Source organism: Fonsecaea pedrosoi (assembly GCF_000835455.1).
Source record: "Fonsecaea pedrosoi CBS 271.37 unplaced genomic scaffold supercont1.6, whole genome shotgun sequence".
Classification (NCBI taxonomy): domain Eukaryota; kingdom Fungi; phylum Ascomycota; class Eurotiomycetes; order Chaetothyriales; family Herpotrichiellaceae; genus Fonsecaea; species Fonsecaea pedrosoi.
In genome coordinates this window covers 2,306,473-2,324,589 of record NW_013550610.1, presented here as the reverse complement: position 1 = coordinate 2,324,589, position 18,117 = coordinate 2,306,473, and the positions used below count along the sequence as shown (strand labels likewise).

General features: G+C 53.6%; 7 protein-coding genes across 7 annotated transcripts; 3 read left to right on the top strand and 4 right to left on the bottom strand.

The window, feature by feature from the left end:
- Positions 1 to 93: 93 nt before the first annotated feature.
- Positions 94 to 1,519, bottom strand: Z517_09679 (uncharacterized protein; the record flags this gene model as incomplete). The annotated part of the gene is made up of 3 exons (XM_013425587.1): positions 94 to 914; positions 1,032 to 1,141; positions 1,398 to 1,519. 3 exons carry the CDS (start codon positions 1,517 to 1,519, stop codon positions 94 to 96), a joined length of 1,053 nt encoding a protein of 350 aa, XP_013281041.1.
- An 849-nt stretch (positions 1,520 to 2,368) lies between these two features.
- Positions 2,369 to 4,473, top strand: Z517_09678 (uncharacterized protein; the record flags this gene model as incomplete). The annotated part of the gene is made up of 5 exons (XM_013425586.1): positions 2,369 to 2,626; positions 2,859 to 3,307; positions 3,373 to 3,805; positions 3,874 to 4,261; positions 4,352 to 4,473. 5 exons carry the CDS (start codon positions 2,369 to 2,371, stop codon positions 4,471 to 4,473), a joined length of 1,650 nt encoding a protein of 549 aa, XP_013281040.1.
- Positions 4,474 to 4,951: 478 nt separating this feature from the next.
- On the bottom strand, positions 4,952 to 6,834 carry Z517_09677 (uncharacterized protein; the record flags this gene model as incomplete). Its single annotated transcript, XM_013425585.1, has 4 exons — positions 4,952 to 5,350; positions 5,561 to 5,919; positions 5,985 to 6,260; positions 6,432 to 6,834. The coding sequence occupies 4 exons, from the start codon at positions 6,832 to 6,834 to the stop codon at positions 4,952 to 4,954; spliced, it is 1,437 nt and encodes a 478-aa protein (XP_013281039.1).
- Positions 6,835 to 8,981: 2,147 nt separating this feature from the next.
- On the top strand, positions 8,982 to 10,330 carry Z517_09676 (uncharacterized protein; the record flags this gene model as incomplete). The annotated part of the gene is made up of 2 exons (XM_013425584.1): positions 8,982 to 9,138; positions 9,192 to 10,330. The coding sequence occupies 2 exons, from the start codon at positions 8,982 to 8,984 to the stop codon at positions 10,328 to 10,330; spliced, it is 1,296 nt and encodes a 431-aa protein (XP_013281038.1).
- Positions 10,331 to 10,946: 616 nt separating this feature from the next.
- Z517_09675 (uncharacterized protein) lies at positions 10,947 to 12,920 on the bottom strand (the record flags this gene model as incomplete). Its single annotated transcript, XM_013425583.1, has 9 exons — positions 10,947 to 11,022; positions 11,096 to 11,172; positions 11,282 to 11,535; positions 11,638 to 11,712; positions 11,854 to 12,018; positions 12,154 to 12,388; positions 12,497 to 12,599; positions 12,737 to 12,770; positions 12,827 to 12,920. The coding sequence occupies 9 exons, from the start codon at positions 12,918 to 12,920 to the stop codon at positions 10,947 to 10,949; spliced, it is 1,113 nt and encodes a 370-aa protein (XP_013281037.1).
- A 768-nt stretch (positions 12,921 to 13,688) lies between these two features.
- On the top strand, positions 13,689 to 14,597 carry Z517_09674 (dihydrodipicolinate synthase; the record flags this gene model as incomplete). The annotated part of the gene is made up of 1 exon (XM_013425582.1): positions 13,689 to 14,597. One exon carries the CDS (start codon positions 13,689 to 13,691, stop codon positions 14,595 to 14,597), a length of 909 nt encoding a protein of 302 aa, XP_013281036.1.
- Positions 14,598 to 14,662: 65 nt separating this feature from the next.
- Z517_09673 (uncharacterized protein) lies at positions 14,663 to 16,978 on the bottom strand (the record flags this gene model as incomplete). The annotated part of the gene is made up of 3 exons (XM_013425581.1): positions 14,663 to 15,709; positions 15,757 to 16,676; positions 16,735 to 16,978. 3 exons carry the CDS (start codon positions 16,976 to 16,978, stop codon positions 14,663 to 14,665), a joined length of 2,211 nt encoding a protein of 736 aa, XP_013281035.1.
- Positions 16,979 to 18,117: the final 1,139 nt, after the last annotated feature.

Genomic DNA, 18,117 nt, shown 5'->3' with positions numbered 1-18,117 from the left:
CCAGCTGCCCGAAGCAGAATAAGAGCCAACCAGGATATCCCACCGAGAAGAATGACTGTCAAGTGGTTTCCTTTTTTTCTGTTCGGCAACACATCAGTCCTTCACAGACGCGGGTTGATAGGGGAACCGCCGTCTCCAGTGCTCCGCGATCTCGGCCCGCGTACACACCCACACGTCCGGCTTGGAGGCGATATAGCTCAAAAACCGCTGGAACTGCCTGGCACGGGCAGGCTTGCCGACGATGCGCGCGTGGATGCCGATCGACATCATCTTGCCGCCTTCTTCGTAGAGCATGTCGAACGCGTCGACGAGGTACTGGTAGAAGGAGGCGCCGCCGAACCCGTCGGCCGCGAAGTGGAATTTCATGTCGTTGCAGTCGTACGAGTAGGGGACGTGGAGGAGGCCCTCTTTGGGCTTGTCGCCTTTTTCTTGGAGGTGATGGAGTTCTTCCTGCACCCTCGCCAATTCAGGGGGGAGATCCGTCCAGACGGGCACGTCGTCGGCGTAAAAGTCGCTCTGCCACTTCAACTGCAGGCCCATCTCGGCAAACGCCTCCCACACCACGCCGACGCTGTTCGGGCTGATCCGCCCGACGTACCAGCCCGCGGGGTCCACGCCGGCGGTGCTCTGGATCGCCCTGATCGCGCGCTTGACCTTGTCCTTTTCTTCCTCGGGCGACATGTCGCGACAGTCGATCCAGCGGTACCCGTGGCCGGCGATCTCGTGGCCCGCGGCGACGCACGCCTTGGCCACACTCGGGTTCATCTCCAGCGCCTGGCCGACGGCGAGCAGCGTGAAGGGGTGCGAGTGCTCGGCGAAGATGCGCAGTAGGCGCCAGATGCCCGCGCGCGCGCCGTACGCGTACTCGGACTCGACGTTGGGTTGGCGGGCGTTGACGAAGGCGGGACCACCGGCTATAGATGGAGACAAGAGACAAACACGATGATGGTCAGCAAGTAGTCCCGGTGATACGGGGTGTCCCTTGTGCTTTTTTTTTTTCCCCCCCCAGAAAAATAGACTGTTTCCCATACTATCCAGGACTATGGCGATTTGGGGGAGAGATTTTGAGTTAATACCTTTTTCCCAGTTCAGGGTCTCTGATTGAACATCTCCGTTCAACACGGTCGACTCGGCGCCTTCTCTAGACAGGATCAGGGCCTTAGTTTTCTTTCCAGACCAGCATTCATTTCATTCATTTTCCGCGACAGAAAAAGGCCACGGGTAAGTAAGCCCACAAGAGTGTGTCCTGTTGAAAAACCACTGTACATCTGAGGATCATAGACACAAAACGTCGGGTCCCCTGGCCCATTCTCTTCCAACGGAAACCCCCCATTTGCGGTCCCGCCAAAACCCGCGAAATGCGCTCCAAAGATCGAAACGGAACACGACTTACTTACTCGTAGTTGACACAGATGCTGACCGCGATGCGCGCTCCGCCGGGCCACTCGGCGTTTCGCCCCTGCTGGCCGTACCCGACCAGGTCGCGGTCGAACGAGTATTTCTTGTCCTCGATCACCATTTCTGAGACTTGCAAGGCTTGCGAGGTTGTGTAGAGTGTAGAGTGTCGAGTGTACTGACCGGCGAACGTTGGCCGTGTAGTGTATACTGATTTATGCCAGGGTTACCGAGAGTGTGAAGAAGAAGACCTCCGTCAAGACAGTTTGGAAGTCGGACTTCAGTATTTGGTACTGGGAACGGCTATAGTCGATAGGCCGGCAGCGCGTATCCCGGACTTATACCCAGATTGGCACGTATGTTGTTATGTATTATGTATCTTAGTTAATCGCCAATAAACAAACGTCAAAGGGTCCACAAGGTCAAGGATTTTTCCATTCAACCATTCAACATACAAACAGTCAATGTCCAACTTTTGACTTTGTGCTTTGCCATGGTCTGCCCGGGATATCATATCCATCACGCCCACATCTCTCGGTTGGTGGGTGGACATGTCCCGAAAAGACGGTTCACGGAGAACGGCTCTCGCCGATAACAATGCGGCGGGAATTCCGATGTGTGATGGTAATGCATAATGCCACTAATAATGCCATGGCCCTTGCCCTGAGCGTTTAGGTAAGCGGCCACTGCGGATTGGCCTTCTTGGGCATGGGATAGGGACATGGAGATGCACGATACTGAGGACTGAGTAACTACCTGTATCTATCTAATTTTGAGTTCCGAAGAAGGATAATAATTAATACAGTCTTTTCTACATTCGGATCATGTACATTGCCAAGATTCAGAATAGACTCGTTCATCAAGAGATGGACATTTTGGTGGATTGATTGATTATACACCCGGGTTACCATCGAAGGACAACCTGTGCCTACCAAGCACAATCCAATAACTATTCAAAAGATTTAACATGATCATGCCAGCGACAACACCGGAACCCGCGTACCTCGACATCAGCCGTCGCAAGCTGGCCGAGCGAGACAGCAAGATTCCCCCAGAGTGGAAGATCTCGCTTCCCGAAGACGACGACAATCTGCTCCATCTCCCCCGGTCTTGTTCGTTGCTCTCGCCGCGCGAGCTGGAGATTACTGAAGAGTATGACTCTGTGGGTTTGTTGGAGAAGATCCATGCGAGAGAATATACCAGTGTGGAGGTGACGAGGGCGTTTTGTAAAGTAAGTTTACCGCGGTAGTTCTACGAGGATCGGAGAGTGATTCATGGAACCGTGGGTATTGTGAGATGAGGTGTGGTATCAGGACTCGAAAGATGTCCCTTGCCCTGTGACTGAGAGAGAGAGTGAGTTCGGCTCGATGTAGAGTCCAGCATGGGGGGAATGAAGCTTATCGAGTCTTCGAGTTTATATCCATTCTGGCTGACCATCTCGGCCCTTTTTGCGACAAAAACAGAGAGCCGCCATCGCCCAACAAGCCCTGAACTGCCTCACGGAAATCTTCTTCGACCAAGCCCTCGACCGCGCCGCCTTCCTCGACGACCACATCCACCGCACGGGAAGACCCCTGGGCCCACTCCACGGCCTCCCGATCGCCCTGAAAGACAGCATCAATGTTTCGGGCGTGGACTCGACCATCGGAATGGCCGCCTTTGCATTCAAACCCGTCCCGCGCAACTCGGTCATCGTCGACATGCTCCTGTCGCTCGGGGCGGTCATGTACGTCAAGACCAACGTCCCGCAGTCCATGATGACGCCCGACACGGAGAACTTTGTCTTTGGGCAGTCGCGGAATGCTCGGTCAAAGTATCTCACGGCCGCCGGGAGTTCGGGCGGGTTGGGTGCGTTGCTTGGGATCCGGGGCGCCTTGATGGGCATCGGGACCGATGTTGGAGGGTCGGTGAGGTAGGCCCCCATTCGTCCCAGTTGTTTCTTAACGAGAAAAGGTCTCCTGATCTCGTTTGTCCCAGAATCCCAGCTTATTGCAACGGCGTCTCCGCGGTAAAACCGTCTTCCGGTCGTCTCCCATACCACAGGCTCCAGGGGTATTTGACCGACGGGGCAGAAACGGTCGGTATTCTATGTGTCAACGGCGTCCTGGCCGTGTCGATGAGAGATTGCGAGCTTCTCCTCCGCGCGGTATCTGATGCAGAGCCCTGGCTGCACGACCCTGGATGTAGCTATTTGCCCTGGGACTCGCAACCACTGCCCGAGCAGCCTCTCGTGTTTGGGGTCATCTGGGAAGACCACGAAACCACGCCATTGCCGCCTCTCCTCCGAATTCTCAGGGAGACCTGCGACAAGCTGCGGGCGGCTGGCCATGAGGTTGTGGACATGGAGTTCTACAAGTGTGCCGAGCTCGCCAAAAACGCTGTGGGACACTTCAAGCTCGAGGGTGGCAAGGTACATTTTCCCTCAGTTTCGTCAGTGTAGGTGGGGGTGCGATGCTAATATGAGAGGGGGAAAAAAAGGCGCTGGACGCGGCGAGAAACCTCACGGGCGAGCCATACACCGACTCGGTCCAACAAGGTGGCCTCTACCCCTGCGACGAAGGCACGTTGGCAGACCTCTTCGCGCTGAGTGCGGAGAGACTGCAACTCCAGACCGACTGGCTGGAATACTGGGCGTCGACAGCGACAAAAACCCGCTCCGGTCGACCCGTCGATGTCATCCTCACTCCTCCCCAGAGCTGTCTGCCGCGGCCGCACGACACGCTGATCCGGAGCCACTTTTCGCGCATCTGGAACGTCCTCGACTATCCTGCCGCCATTGTGCAGTGTGGCGCCGTGGACTTGAGTAGGGACGACGTCGAGTTGCCTCCTCCGCGAGGACCGATGGATGAGAGGGTGCAGTCTATATGTAAGTTGCCGGTGTTTCTAGAAGTCTTTGTATTCTCGCTCCTGTGGGCTCTATGACTTCTGTCTACCAAAAATCTGACCATGGAGACAGACACGAAAGAGAAACGCCGGCGGTACGAGGGCTTTCCTATCGGCTTGCAGGTGGTTGGGCGACGTCAGATGGAAGCCAAATTGGTCAAGGTGGCGTCGCTGGTCGAGAAACTGGCTCGATAACGTGGGTGGCTCACTGGAACTGTGCCATGGTCTTGCTATACAAGGATATGCGCTCCTTCCTAACGAGTTGCTCGCAGAAGTCATGCCATGGGCTCTTACCAACGAACACCTTGATCAAGCCTGCCGTCCATATATGTGTAGGCTGCAAATATCGCACTTTCCTACTATATACTTGCTCTGCTTGACTTCTTTTCCTTCTTCTCTCCCGCTCCCGGCTTGGGTCTTGAAGTCAGAAATCCATGGTGTACAACAAACAACACACAGCGATTAGTCAACACAAGTCTTCAGCCGAAAAAGACACGAGGGACTGATATCGAGGGCTGATAAGCTGAATGTGTATTTTGGAATAAGCCACTTTCTATTTTGTATCTATCAGGCAAGTTCATGGTCAGATCGTTACGTTTTCCACTTCTCTCCATGTTGTATGTACTTCTCTCTCTGCGTCAAAGCCATGCCCACCTCATCACTGTATTGGATATCAATACGGAGGCGGAGCACACCCCGCCGCCGCGGGATCCGGCCCCGGATGCAGACAATTATCCCGCTGCGCCTCGGGCACGGTGACGCTGAGTATGACCCTCTGCAACAGCTCGGGCCAGTTCCTGTAGAGCACGTTGGGCATGTCGTTGGGCGCGAACCCGTGGCAGGGGATGCCCGTGGCGTTCTCGCCCGTCGTCACGTTCTGGTTTACCATGTTCGCGCACAGGTTGACCTGCGGTAAGCTGGGCCGGCCGAGGGACGCGTTGACCGTGGTGATGTTGACGTCGATGAACTTCAGGCCCGGGCACGGCACGAGCGGCGAGCAGTGGATGATGGAGGCGACGTCGAAGTGCGACGTGCCCGTGATGTTTTGCCAGGTCACGTCGGAGATTTGGAGCTATTTGTACACATCCGTTTTAGTGTTTTAAATCGTGGATACTCCAGTATGTAGACAGGCCAATCTAGACTGGAGGGAGGTTGTATAGGGTTAAAAAAGAAGAAGTGTCCCCCCCCCCCCCCCCTTTTTTTTTTTTTTTTTTTTTTTTTTTTTTTCGATAGAAGGGAGGGAGGGACTAGGAGAAGGGAAAAGACGAGGGTAAAAACTCACCTCGCTCGTATCACACACGCTCGGATCATGTCCGTAAACACACTGCGTGATACTGATCGGTTGACCGACGTTCTCGAGCACAAAGTTCCGAAAAGTGACGTTCTTGATGAACCCTCCGCCTCCGCCGCCGCTGCCGCCGTTGTTCGTCACGGCCTGCGACCGGCCCTGCCACGCCTTGATCCACGCGCCGTTGGTCGAGTTGATCAGGCGCACGTCCTCGTAGACAATGTCCTGCACGAAGTCCGGGTGGCCGGGCTGTTGGCCAACGGAGCCGATGGGCATGCCGTGCGTGCGGTAGCAGGTGATGTTGCGGGAGACGATGTTGGTGCTGTTGCCCTTGATGGCGATGCAGTCGTCGCCTAGACGCGGAGGTCAGATGGGCAGGGAGGGAGGGAGGCAGGGAGGAAAGAATGAAAAGACAAACCTCCCAAAACAGTCCAGTTCGTATAAAACACATCCCTAGAATTCCACGTGTCGGTCCCGTCCGTGTTGACCGTGAACCACGTGTTGTTGCTCGTCGAGTTCATGTAGATGTTGGACATGCTGACGTTTTGCGAGTGCGAGATGAACGAGTGCCAGAACTGCGCCTGGCTCCACGACACGCCGTCCATCCAGAGGTTCTTTGCGTTGAGGATGGTGAAGGCGATGGGGCGCCCGGGTTGATTGCTGTTGTTGCGGTTCTCGTCGTACCACGCTTGGCCTGCAAGGTTTCGAGCGGTGGGTTAGGATATCTTCTCTTCGAGACACACATCACATATGGTTGCATTCCCAGCATAGCGTTCAACATCTTGTACACGGATGATTGCACGTCTCTCTCTTTCGGCAGAAGAGGGGGAAAGACGAAAGGGAAAGAGATGTCGTCGCGACTCACCGTTCCCGTTGAACCGACCCTTCCCAAACCCCTTGAACGTCACATTCTCCCCACCAAAAAACCACGCCGTCGACAGGTTGGCGTACACGACCGAGTAACTATGGCCCAGCCAATACGGGATGTTGTCGCTCCAGATCATCTCGCCGTGCAGCTCGACGTCGCAGTTGACCAGGCCCGTCGTGTTCATGACCTGGTTGATGTGGAACGTGTTCTCGGTCAGGATGACGGACCCGTTCGTCCCGCACAGCTCAAAGGCCTGCAGGATCGAGGGCGTGTCGTCGACCGGTTCGCCAAAGTGCGTTAGGGACTCTGGGTACACGTAGCATGCCGTGCCGTTGTTGACTACGTACCCGACAGCGGTGGAGGCCGCGGCGAGCACGGCGAATAGTGGTTTCAACAGCATTGCTGTTCCTTGGTGAGAGGAGGAGCAGTGCTCGTCCGCTCACTCAGTCACTTCAGGGATGGTTTGTTGATTTCCAACAAGGAAATGGAGAGCCAGCTCACGTTTCTTTTTTCGAGAATAGGGATAGCAAAGACCAATTGGACAGGAGAGGGGTTTGCCACACCGTACCTTTCTCTTCTCTTTATGCTCACTCCCTAACACACAGCTCTCGCGGTCCATTGACCCAAGGTCTACCGAATCCTCGCCAATTGTTCGGCGAAGCTCCGATGGCGGATGACTGCGCATCTCCATCCCCATCTCCAACGAACAAAGCAAGAAAACAACCGCTCGACATGAGCCTAAAGCCGTTGCGATGATCTGCACTATTAGCTTGTCTACTTTGCCAGGGAAGCTTGTCGATGTGGATCGGACCAGTGTTAGAAGGGTTACTCTACGGTGACGATAACATCCGATGGTGTTGTATAGTTTAAGCAAAAGTCCAGCAAAACTGGGGAAATGACCAAAAATTGTGAGGGGGAACAAATGCGGGGGATTCGAGGGCGGAGGGCAACGGGAGGAGGAATGGACATGGACAACATGGAGTTTGGCCTGAAGGGGAATATGCATAACATTATTATGTTGTGGGATTATGACGTTGGGGAAAGACGGGATGATCGACAACGCAGCAACCCGATGACTATTCTCACTATCCCCTATCTATACCCGACTACTCTATATAGAATGAAGTATGGGGTAAACCGGTTAGCTCGAGGACAAGGAGCCTTAGTGCAAAGAGCTACTGACTGTAGTTGCTCCAAGTACCAGGTATAGAGATGGTTATTAGGCTAATTGATGGCTTTGAGGCTACTCGAATGCCGCCGCCGCCTCTCTTCCAGTACCACGGCAGATGCATTGCCGAAGACTGGCTTTTAATGAACACGCCAAACTTGCCATGTGCAGACGGTGTTCCCTCCAGTAGGACGGGTTTCTTCGGTGCAGGAGACTGCCGGGGCGGAAAGCAAAGTTCCCCAAGTGTCTCTGTCCTTGTTTGTGCTTCGGAGCAATTCAACCGACATTGTGGTTCATGGAGCCCGTCGACCGTCCCCTCATTTGGACGGGAAGTCTGGGTGAGAATATGTTATTGTCTGAGCGAGGAACCGGGATCCAACCGAACCGCGAGACCTGATCATCCGTCGGTCTGAAGGTGATGGTAGGCGAGTAGCTATCGCAATCCTCCTGCGGCTGCCGTCGGATACAACCCGACACGTTAGGAAAACCGGATAGCTAGACGTATAAGTTCTGGTGAGAAATACAGAGATGGACGTTTCATTGTCTGCGGCGGTTAGGCCCAGTGAATCCGACTTTGACAAAAGGTGCGGGATTGAAGACTGACATCTTTGACGACACCCACACAAACAAAAGGGAGAGAACATCCAAGGAAGAAAGGAGAACCCTATCTGTTTGTTCCATTTGTGTATTCTTAACCTACACAGGATAGGCAGGGATATGCGTGTCTACCGACTAGACAGCACAAAACCCGAACAAAGAGAATCGGAACGCGATTCCAGAGGACGCCACAGAATTGTCGCAGATTTTGTCCTCGTGATAAAGGTTGTCCAATATGTTGTGGATCATTAATGAAGTAGCGAGGGTGATATGGTGTCCAGTGCTAAGGGGGTGATGATCCCATGGCGGTGTGCTGCGACGATTCTGGATCAAAGGTAGATGTGGACACTTCATTTCTCGATCTGGTGGAAATTCGTTTCTGTCCAAAGAGACAGACGCTGTGAGCGGCCCTTCTGAGTCACGGTAAGGTCAGTGATCAGGCTTCAGCACTTACTGGAGATTGAAGATATCACACATTCGCGTAACAAAGTGACAGTCGCGTCGTTTGTTGTCGCAGCAGAAAGTGCGACGACGCTTATCCATTATTGGAGTATACTGCCGCCGCTTTAACAAGTGACACTGCTCGACAGATACCGTCACTGCATAAATACTTGTCTACGAAATGTCATCCTTCAGATCATCTTTAAAGCTCTCAACTCTGAAACTGACCTTGATGCGACCTTTGCGAGATGCATGGAAGTGGCTGAGTAGCTTAGCATTGGGGCGGTGGTGCATAGCGGAATACAAGGCTCGCATCCCCTACCAGCGCAGTGCCTGTCGCCATGGCAGACAAAACGCAGTCAGAAGTCACTCAACCCATCGTCCAGACCAGATCCCTTGCAGAGACACTTGGTCAACTCCACGCCTCTTTCAAGGCGACATGTGACAGAAAAGACCTGTCTTGCTCGTCAGATGCGCTTGGTCGACTCGGCCCAGAAGGTGAGGCAGCCCCGATCCTGTCAAGAGATATTCTGCTGATAGTGTCGACTTAGAACTCCGCAGTCTTACGCTCCTATTCTTGTCCTCGCTAAATGATCATCCAACATCAAGCCACTTACCTTCGACAACGGGGCGCGGATGCCTGCGAGATGATCTCCTTGAATTCACTTCCGCAGTCTCCTCTGGCGGTTTTGACCTCGAATGCATCAAGCCTCTCTTGAACACAGCTCTGAGTAGCAACCCATATGACTCAACTATCTGGGAGCAAGTCTACAATGCTATCACCGAATCTGGAGTGCTCCATCACCAGATAACGTCACAACCTCCGTCGCCACTCAATCCAACCAACTCCCCGGCATCCAGCGAGTCACCTCAACAAGACATACGCGACAGAATGCTAGATCTGGATATGAGTCCCGATGACTGCTACTATCGGCTCCTACGTGAGGACAACAGAGGGAAGAGAGTCATTTATGTTTTCATAACTGATAACACCATCCTCCCCGAAGACTCGAGAACCGAGAATTTCGCACTTGTTCGCGAGCTGTGCAAGCTCGATGGGTGGTACGATACGTGGAATACATTGACCGTGTCGAGGCTTGCCGATGGGATTGAGTGCCTACAAGATCATTTCGGACTCCACGCCATACCTCCGGAAAAGCTGGTAGGCTCCTACCCACTTTTCGACGTCCTTGATCTTCGTGTCCTGTCCAGGCCGAACCACCGAGTCAAGTACGTCGATACCGGGTCGGGGCTGGGTTATCTGAAGATTGCAAGATTCGCATTCGAAGTTGGTGCCATCTCACGCGAGATCGAGGCCTACGAAATTCTGGCACAGAGACAGTCACAATTGGGACCTGCGTTACTGGGCTATGTCTATGAGGGCACGCCAGAACGTATTGTTGGATTCATTTCTGAGCCAATCGATGGCCGGCCAGCTTCCATCTCCGATCTCCAGGACATTGAGAGCGCACTTGAAGAGTTGCATGCCTGCGGACTCGTTCACGGCGATGTGTTCAAGTACAACATCTTGATCACCACACAGGGGCCGAGGTTTATCGATTTCGAGAAGTCTTCTTTGCCACCACCCGACGATCCCGAACTCTGGCAGGAGATGAAAGAGCAGGAGCTTCGCGGCCTAGAGGCAGCTCTGCTGGATGAGACTGGAATGGGAAAGCCCTGGAGTTGGTAGGCCCTCAAAAGCGACCTGATACTCAAGTCACAAAGTCAGTATGAGAGTAGCTCGTCCACGAATTGGATCAACATTTCAAATACCTGCAACACTGGTTGAGCATTTGCGACACTTGTACAGTGTCCTCTTGGCCTCTTCGTATTTCCATACCCCTGTTACGCATCTGTCGTCTTGACTGCTTTCATGCTTTGGACATTTCACGAACTCGCTGTTGATGCTGTGTCCACAAGCGTATCGGATCTGACACTATATACACACGGATTGCTGTGGAGGCATCGCGAACAAACCGCCAACCGAACTTTATGGTAGGTATTGTGAGTATATGGATGAGGAATGACTTCATCTTCTGTCCAGATCTGCCCGCCCCGTGTCTCTATATCCAAGGTGTGGAATTCACCGTCAATAGCCGAGTGCATCGCACATCCAGTGAAGCGCCTTTCTTCACAGTCTGGTAGGCCACACCACAGACCGCGCCTCCTGTGGATGTAATAGTCTGCGCTGCCCAAAGCCCGCCACACTGCCTCATAACGAATCCTTCCTTTTTACATATTTCCCGTCTACGGTCCACCATCCACCCACCCAACTCCAGTGGGATCCGGTACAGCCCTCTCGGGATCTACAACCTGTGCAGTCGACCTCCCGGCTCAAGATAGGTAAGGTGCTCTGGTGTGATCTCGCCGACCGTGCGACATCTACCAGCATTGAGATCAGTCAGCGTAGGTGCAAGACCAAGGAACAGGAGCGTGTGGATATAGTAACAAGTACCCTGCAAGTGCCATAGTCGTGCGAAACTCGTCCAAGAGAAGCTTCAAGCCCAGCTCGACCCCCTGCTGTCCGTTGTACTAGCGAAAAAAACCGCACGTTAATAGGTATGCCTCGTGCGGAGGTTATAAACAGTAGCAGTAGAGAGGATCTCATGAAATAGCAGATGGCAGATGGCACACGACTCACCGCAAGTCCCCAGATCGGGACCCTGCCGACGAAACAGTGCTGCGCTCCGAGTGCGATGGCTTTGAACATGTCTGAACCACGACGGATTCCCCCGTCGACAGCCATCTGGATTCGATCCCGGCTCACTTGTGCACACTCCCTCAGGCAATCCAGGGTGGCAGGGACTCCGTCGAGCTGGCGACCGCCGTGGTTGGAGATCAAAACGCCGTCCACGCCGTGGTCGATGGCAAGTAAGACGTCGGCCGGGCTGAGGACTAGAACTACCAGTAAGCTTACTTATCCTCCTTACCCCCCTATTACAGGGTGTCTCGACTCTCTCTAAAGGGAGTCAGGTGTGGGTGTCTTGACCGACTTACTGCCTTTCAACCAGATTTGCATCCTCGTCTTCCCCTTCAACCAGGGGATGATTTCCGCCCACTCCAGACTTGAATCTGCACAGGAAAGAAAGTAAGTGTGACGACTTTTTTAAGCAACCAGAAAACAGCGAAATCTGGCAATTTCGAGCGCAACACACACACACACACACACACACACACACACACACACACACACACACACACACACACACATACCGTAGTCCTGCGAGCTTTCTTCCTTGGCAAACTCGTCGTGGCCCGAAGACAGGATATTGGGGAAACTCAGGTCGTTGGGTAATGTGAAGTTGTTGCGGAACTCGTTGAGACGCCTGCCCAGGACGGGGACGTCGACTGACAGAAAGATGGCCTTGTAGCCAGCCGCTGTTGGGCGAGAACGGGGTTGTGTTCCAGAGACCCATGTCAGCAGTTGTCTTATCTTCCCGTGGGGTTTGGAGAGGATTGGGAAATGAAGGGCAAGAAGCAAGAAGAATGTATGGCGAATGGCTAAATACCGACCTTCAGCCCTCTCCAAAAGCTGCGCGGTCCTGTTCCGGTCCTTGAGCACACAAATCTGCATCATGTACGGGTTGCCGCGGCCCTGCGCCGCCACGTCTTCCAGCGAGGTAGTTGCGTACGACGACAAACACATGCTGACGTTCATGTTCGTCGCCGCCCGCGACGTTGCCAGTTCCCCTTCGGGGTGCGCGAGCTTGTGCATGGCCGAGGGACTGATGCCCAGGGGGAAGGTGACCTATTATAAAAGCCCCCGACAGATTGGCAACAAGAATTGGGGGGGATCAATCCCAAACAGTGAAATACGGGACACGACATGTAAACGACAAGATAGTGGTCTACTTACCCGACAGCCAAAGAGGGTCGTCGAGGTATCAACACATTGGACGTTTCGCAAAGCGCGTGGCAGGATCCGATACCGGTCGTAAGCGGCGATGTTGTCGCGTAATCTTGCCCGTATTAGTGTCGAGTGTCAGTGGGATCTTTCTTCACGAGCCTCGCAAGACGATGATGGCCATTGCTAGCTACTTGGCTTTTTGAGACATTGTGTATGTAGCGCAACGAAAAAAAAAAAAAAAAAACTTACGATATCATATCCATGGCGCCTTCGTTGTAGTATTCTGATAGAAAGCTGTCAGCCTTTGGCAGCGAAGAAAAAAACCGACGTCGACCTTACCACGATACGTTTTCGGGAGCTTTTTAGAGCCCAGCGCCTGGAGATCCTCGATGGTGAAGACGTGGCTATCGAGAGATCGAGGTCGATTTGCCATTCTCTCGGCGGATTTCTGTTTGTCGGAATGCGTGCTGCAAAAGATGGTGAATAGTCCCCTTGAAGCGATTTACTTTGAAGTATTTCCAATGGTTTTGTTTGCGTTGGGGTAGATTTGTGACCTCTGGGTGGGATCTCTCTCAGTACTGTACAGATAGATAAATAAACCACGGTGAGGGCAGATACTTCCGCGAGGGACGCAACGACACTCAGTCTGATTCGTTTCTGTCGCCGGATTCTCCGAACCCCCTGACGTCCTCCTCCTTGTTGTTATCCATTCTTGATCCGTTCCGCTCAAGTGCGACTGACCACGCACCGGAAACTCTTGCCCAATTCATGAAGCCGAAAAGGGAAATGACAAAAAAGGGGAAAATGAGTGGAGCTTAATGTCATGACAACATTGGATGGGGCCGACAGTATCCTTGCTGGAAAAGAGGAAGTCCTATACGGTTTGGCACTACGTAACATACCTTGAGATTTCTCGGCGCGGTATGTCAGGTTCTGTCTGTCTTGGAATTCAGATGCTCTGTTCATATCGGGAACGTCCTTCCGTCTTCCCTTTTTCGGAGAGGCCGAATGCGGCGAAATAGGGCCAGCAGCATCACCTCAAACGGGCGTAGAAACCCTAGAGACGTTCCCTTTTGATCTGTTCTGAGATACAAATATCCGGAGGATCTCTTTTGTCCAGTTGTTTGCTCAGCAGTCCTCTTCCAAAACCATTGATCCAGCAAACTGAGTATACTCATATCACCCCAGAGCTACCCTCAATATGGGCTCCGCAAACCCCTCGCTGTCAGGCATTCTCGTGGCATTGATCACTCCCTTTACAGACGACGGCTCCGCCATTGACAAATCCCGTCTCAAGGCCCACATTGATCACATCGTGGGCGCGGGATGCCATGGCCTCGTCCCCGGCGGCACCACCGGCGAGTTCACAGCACTGAGCATGGACGAAAGAAAACAGAATCTCGAGCTCTGTATTGAATACGCCGCTGGAAGGGTACCCGTGGTGGCGGGCATCGGCGCCACGACGACCAGGGACTGTGTTGACCTGGCGAGTCACGCCAAAGAGGCCGGAGCAGCGGCTGTGATGGTCGTGCCGCCATACTACGACCCGGTCAACTACGAGCAGCTCCAAGAACTCATGGCCGAGATCCACGAGGCCGCAAACCTGGACATTGTCTACTACAACATCCCCTCGGCGTCCGGCCTTAGCCTGACACCGACGCAGATTGCCGGGCTGTCGAAAGTCGGCGTGAGATACCTGAAGGACACGTCGGGCAACGCTCCCGCTTTCACCGAGTTGGTCTTTTCGCTCAGCGACCACATCACCGCCTTCAACGGGTGGGATACTTTGACCTTCTACAGCCTCGCCGCGGGCTGCAAGGGCGCAGTGTGGGGTGCGTCGAATATCATCCCTGAGCTGTCGGCCCAGTTGTGGGATACGCTGGCTGTGAGGAGTGATTTGCGGGCGGGTCGAGAGGTGTGGTCCAAGATCTACCCGGTCTGCAAGTTTCTCGAGGAGTACAACTACCCCTCGGCCGTCAAGACAGCCATGGAATTGCTCGGCTATCCAACCGGAGGACTGAGGAAGCCCTTCAAACTGCTCACCGGTGAGCCGCGAGCAGAGTTGGCCAGGATCTTGCAAACTGCCGGGCTGAAGGTGGTGAATTCATGAGCCACCTCTTAAAAAAGGCTTGCCGGGTTTCATCGTAAGACAACGGCCAATCGGTGGTAATGGTTTCATGACAGTAACAAGTGCAAGTTCTGTTCCTTGGAAATTCGTTCCCACGTTCGGGTTTGATCGCGGCTTCCCGTGCAAAATGCGCCGACAGGCTGGTCGCGACGCCTCCATACCTCCTCCATACAGGCCTTCGCCACGGTGAGCCTCGTAAACCCCGTGGCGGCAAAAGCCCTCTCGAACCAACCCTTCAGGTACTCCTTCTGCGAAGGGTACAGTGCTTCACACCCGGCCATAAAAGCAGGCCAGGGGGACCCGGTTCCCCGGGTGCCAGTCTCTCTGCACGCAGCTTCGTACGTTTTCAAAGCCTGGATGACGGTCCTGACATGTTCTTGCAGGATCAACGGGTTGACCCTCCTGATTCTTCGGTAGAAGAACATCACGAGAGCAGAATTCAGCGCCTGCACCATCGACTCGCGGGCTAGTTCCAAGCCTGGTCTCCGCGTTGCTGAGAGCGCTTGGTCGTCGGCATCTGGGAGGTCCCTCGTGGCAAACGCACAGACCATGTTTTCTAGTCGTCGCTTTCGTCTTTCGATCGCTTCCATGAACACAATATCGCATCGGTCCTTGTCGAACTCCATACTGTCGACGAAATTTGCTAGTCTCGTCGTTTGTGACACAAGACTGAGCCACTTTTCAGATATCCCATAGAGCTCGGTGTACATGCTCGGCGGAAATTCTCGGCTGTCTTCAAGGTGGATGTCATGCTGTCCGGTCTCATTGTCCTTTTCTGCACCGGCTTCAATCTCGCTGTCCGGGATAGATGTGTCGAGTCGGAGGAAGTCATCCAAGCGAGGGTTGGGCCCCGAGTGAGGCTGCATCGCTGGTACTTCGCCGGACCTGGCAGTCCCAACAGCACCTTTTGCCCTGGTTGATTCGTAGTTACGCAACACGAAAGTACTCTCTTCCACTATCCTTGTCCACGTATAGACATGGTGCAATTCCCTTGCCTTTCGTGAGATGGCCCGTTTCGCGAGTCCGCGAAGCCGAAGCAGCCGTTCAGCGTCGATCATATATGCCCGAGCGTCTGCTTGATTATCGTACAGAGTCTTTGCGGGCATTAGCAATTGTGTGCTACCTCCGTCGCGATACTTACGGCATATGTCACCATGGCTAGGATTGCCATGAGTAGGTCTTTGTATTTGGCGGCATTGGTGCCCTTGATCTCGTTCCGCAAGGCACACTGCAGGTTTTCCTTTGCTTTGTTGATGATGTTGGCTGCAAAACTTTGCCAGTATCCCCCAGAAGATTCATCTGTATGAGCTGCCATGTGCTTGGCTGAGAGAGCCAGTAGTGCCTGCAAATTGGCCAGAGCAGCGTAAGATACCGGTTGCGAAACCATGTAAGTCAGTCTTGCCAGGGTCAGAACCGCAGCGTTCAGGTTGTTGACTTCCCACGGCGACTTCTTCTCGACAGGCATGATCCGCAATTGAGGAATGACCCGATCTTTGAAGTGAGTGAGAAGTAGTTGTGCTTCTGCAGGGTCAATGTCGTCAGGCTTCACGCCTATCTCGCCACATACTGACCTCCTCGAGGGAGACACGGCGCCAGCGCAGCCGACATCTCTTTCAACCGCGAAAGTATCGGCATGGTTGATCTGCGGCGCCGCAGGATCAGGAGCGGCAAACAAATCCTGAAGACCGTTGTCGGATGACTGCGGGAATATCTCGGCATTTGTGAAGTCCAGGTCAAAAAGATCAGGCCAGTCTAAGAAGTCGTGTATGTCGCTTAACCTGCCAACTGACTCAATAGATGATAAGTCATTTTCGTGATGCTGAACGTCAGTGGCTTGTGGTCCGGACATCGTCTGAACTGATTCACTCCGAGTTAAGTTTCTCGGAGGCTGTGGTGGCAGGGTATCGAGGCTGAAGACTCCAAAAGGGCCCACAACGAGGCCATCGGCACAGCCTGGTACTCCATCTCGACACCTGCCGTCAAGTTCTGAGAGGGACTCCTCGACAGGCTTATGAGCAAAGTCCGAACGCAAAGCTTTGCTCATCAGCTCTCGAGTTGCTTCTGAAGATGCCACGTCAGCAGGAGTAGCTCAGCTGAGACTCACCCATGAGAAGAATACCTGTATAGAGATGACGTCTCACTGACTGGCCTGCCGACTCCGTGCGGCCCTCGTTGTTAGTGGTTCGGCTCCGACTGTCAACCCATTTGAGGTCCTGGGAGAATCCTTCGCAAGCCGCGCCAACAGCGCTACAGGTGAGACATGTAGGCCGCACCTTGTCACATTTGATGTGACGTCTGCGGCAGGTTTTACATCCGCCAAACGTGTGACTTCTGGTACGCTTCTTGTTGGCGACTGTTGTCATATTGTGACGGCCCGCGCTGAGAACGTCTGGGGTCCGTTGTATGGCTATCTCAGCCATCAGCGAGATGCGGGGAGCAGCCGCGGCGTATGACTAGAACCAAACTCAGACGCTCTGTTCCGAGACGTTCTGCAGTTGATTTAGGATGCTCGTTGTCTGAGGAGGGGAAGTCGGGAAAGAGTTGCCACGATGATTCAGCCTCGTCCGGATTTGGAGGTCGTCGGAGTCACTTTCCTCTTCTGGTCACGCTCCTCCTTGATTGGCTCCTCTGATAGACACAAGGCGTGGCCTGGACAGCGTCATAGTGGCACATAACTATGACTTCGAGAGGGTTGAGAAGGACGTGAAGGATCGATTGAGCAGTAGTAGGCCATGAGTCCGGCCGAATGGAGCTAGAGGTGGTGTCTGTCCACCAGGAAAACCTTGATAGGGTGAATGGTCCATGGAAAGAGTCGTAGCAGAAACAATGGACAATAGCGTCATCGGATTCTAAACTAGGAAAAGAGCCCAGGGTTTCGAGAGTGTCTATCGGGTCAAGGTTTTGAATCACATGGTGACATGATTCTAGCTTTCCGCCTACTGATACAAGCTCTCAACTTTGCACAGCAACCCTGTCCGTCAATCGCTTCGAGCATTCTCGCTACATCTTCCATCGAATGAACCGTATCATGCCAGCATGCCCTTGTCACCTGACGTAGCGGAGCGAGAAGGCTCTGGAGATCAGGAAATTGATTGTTCATGTACCGCTCTTCGACGATGTGCGTTCGAGTCGGAGACGTTTCAAGCTCGTCTTGGAAGGGAGGCCTGCCCCGTCACCACTTCAAAAATCATACATCCAAAGGCGAAGATGTCTGTTTGAACGGTAGCGATAGATACGAGGCCGGATCGGCGGTATGAGAACCACTCGTTCAGCAGGAACTGGCTTCTGCGCCGTCAATGCTGCAGCCGGCAAAGTCGATCAGCTGTACCCGACCATGGGTGTTCAGGATGGCATTGTGACAGCCAACATCGGCATGCACAATACCTTTGGAGTGGCAGTGTTGTAGTCCGTGCGCGTAGTCCTTCAGCCACTGGACCTTTCTCCGGATCGAAACATCTTCGTTTGGCGGACGAAGCACTTCTCGGAGAACACGTCCCCGTTC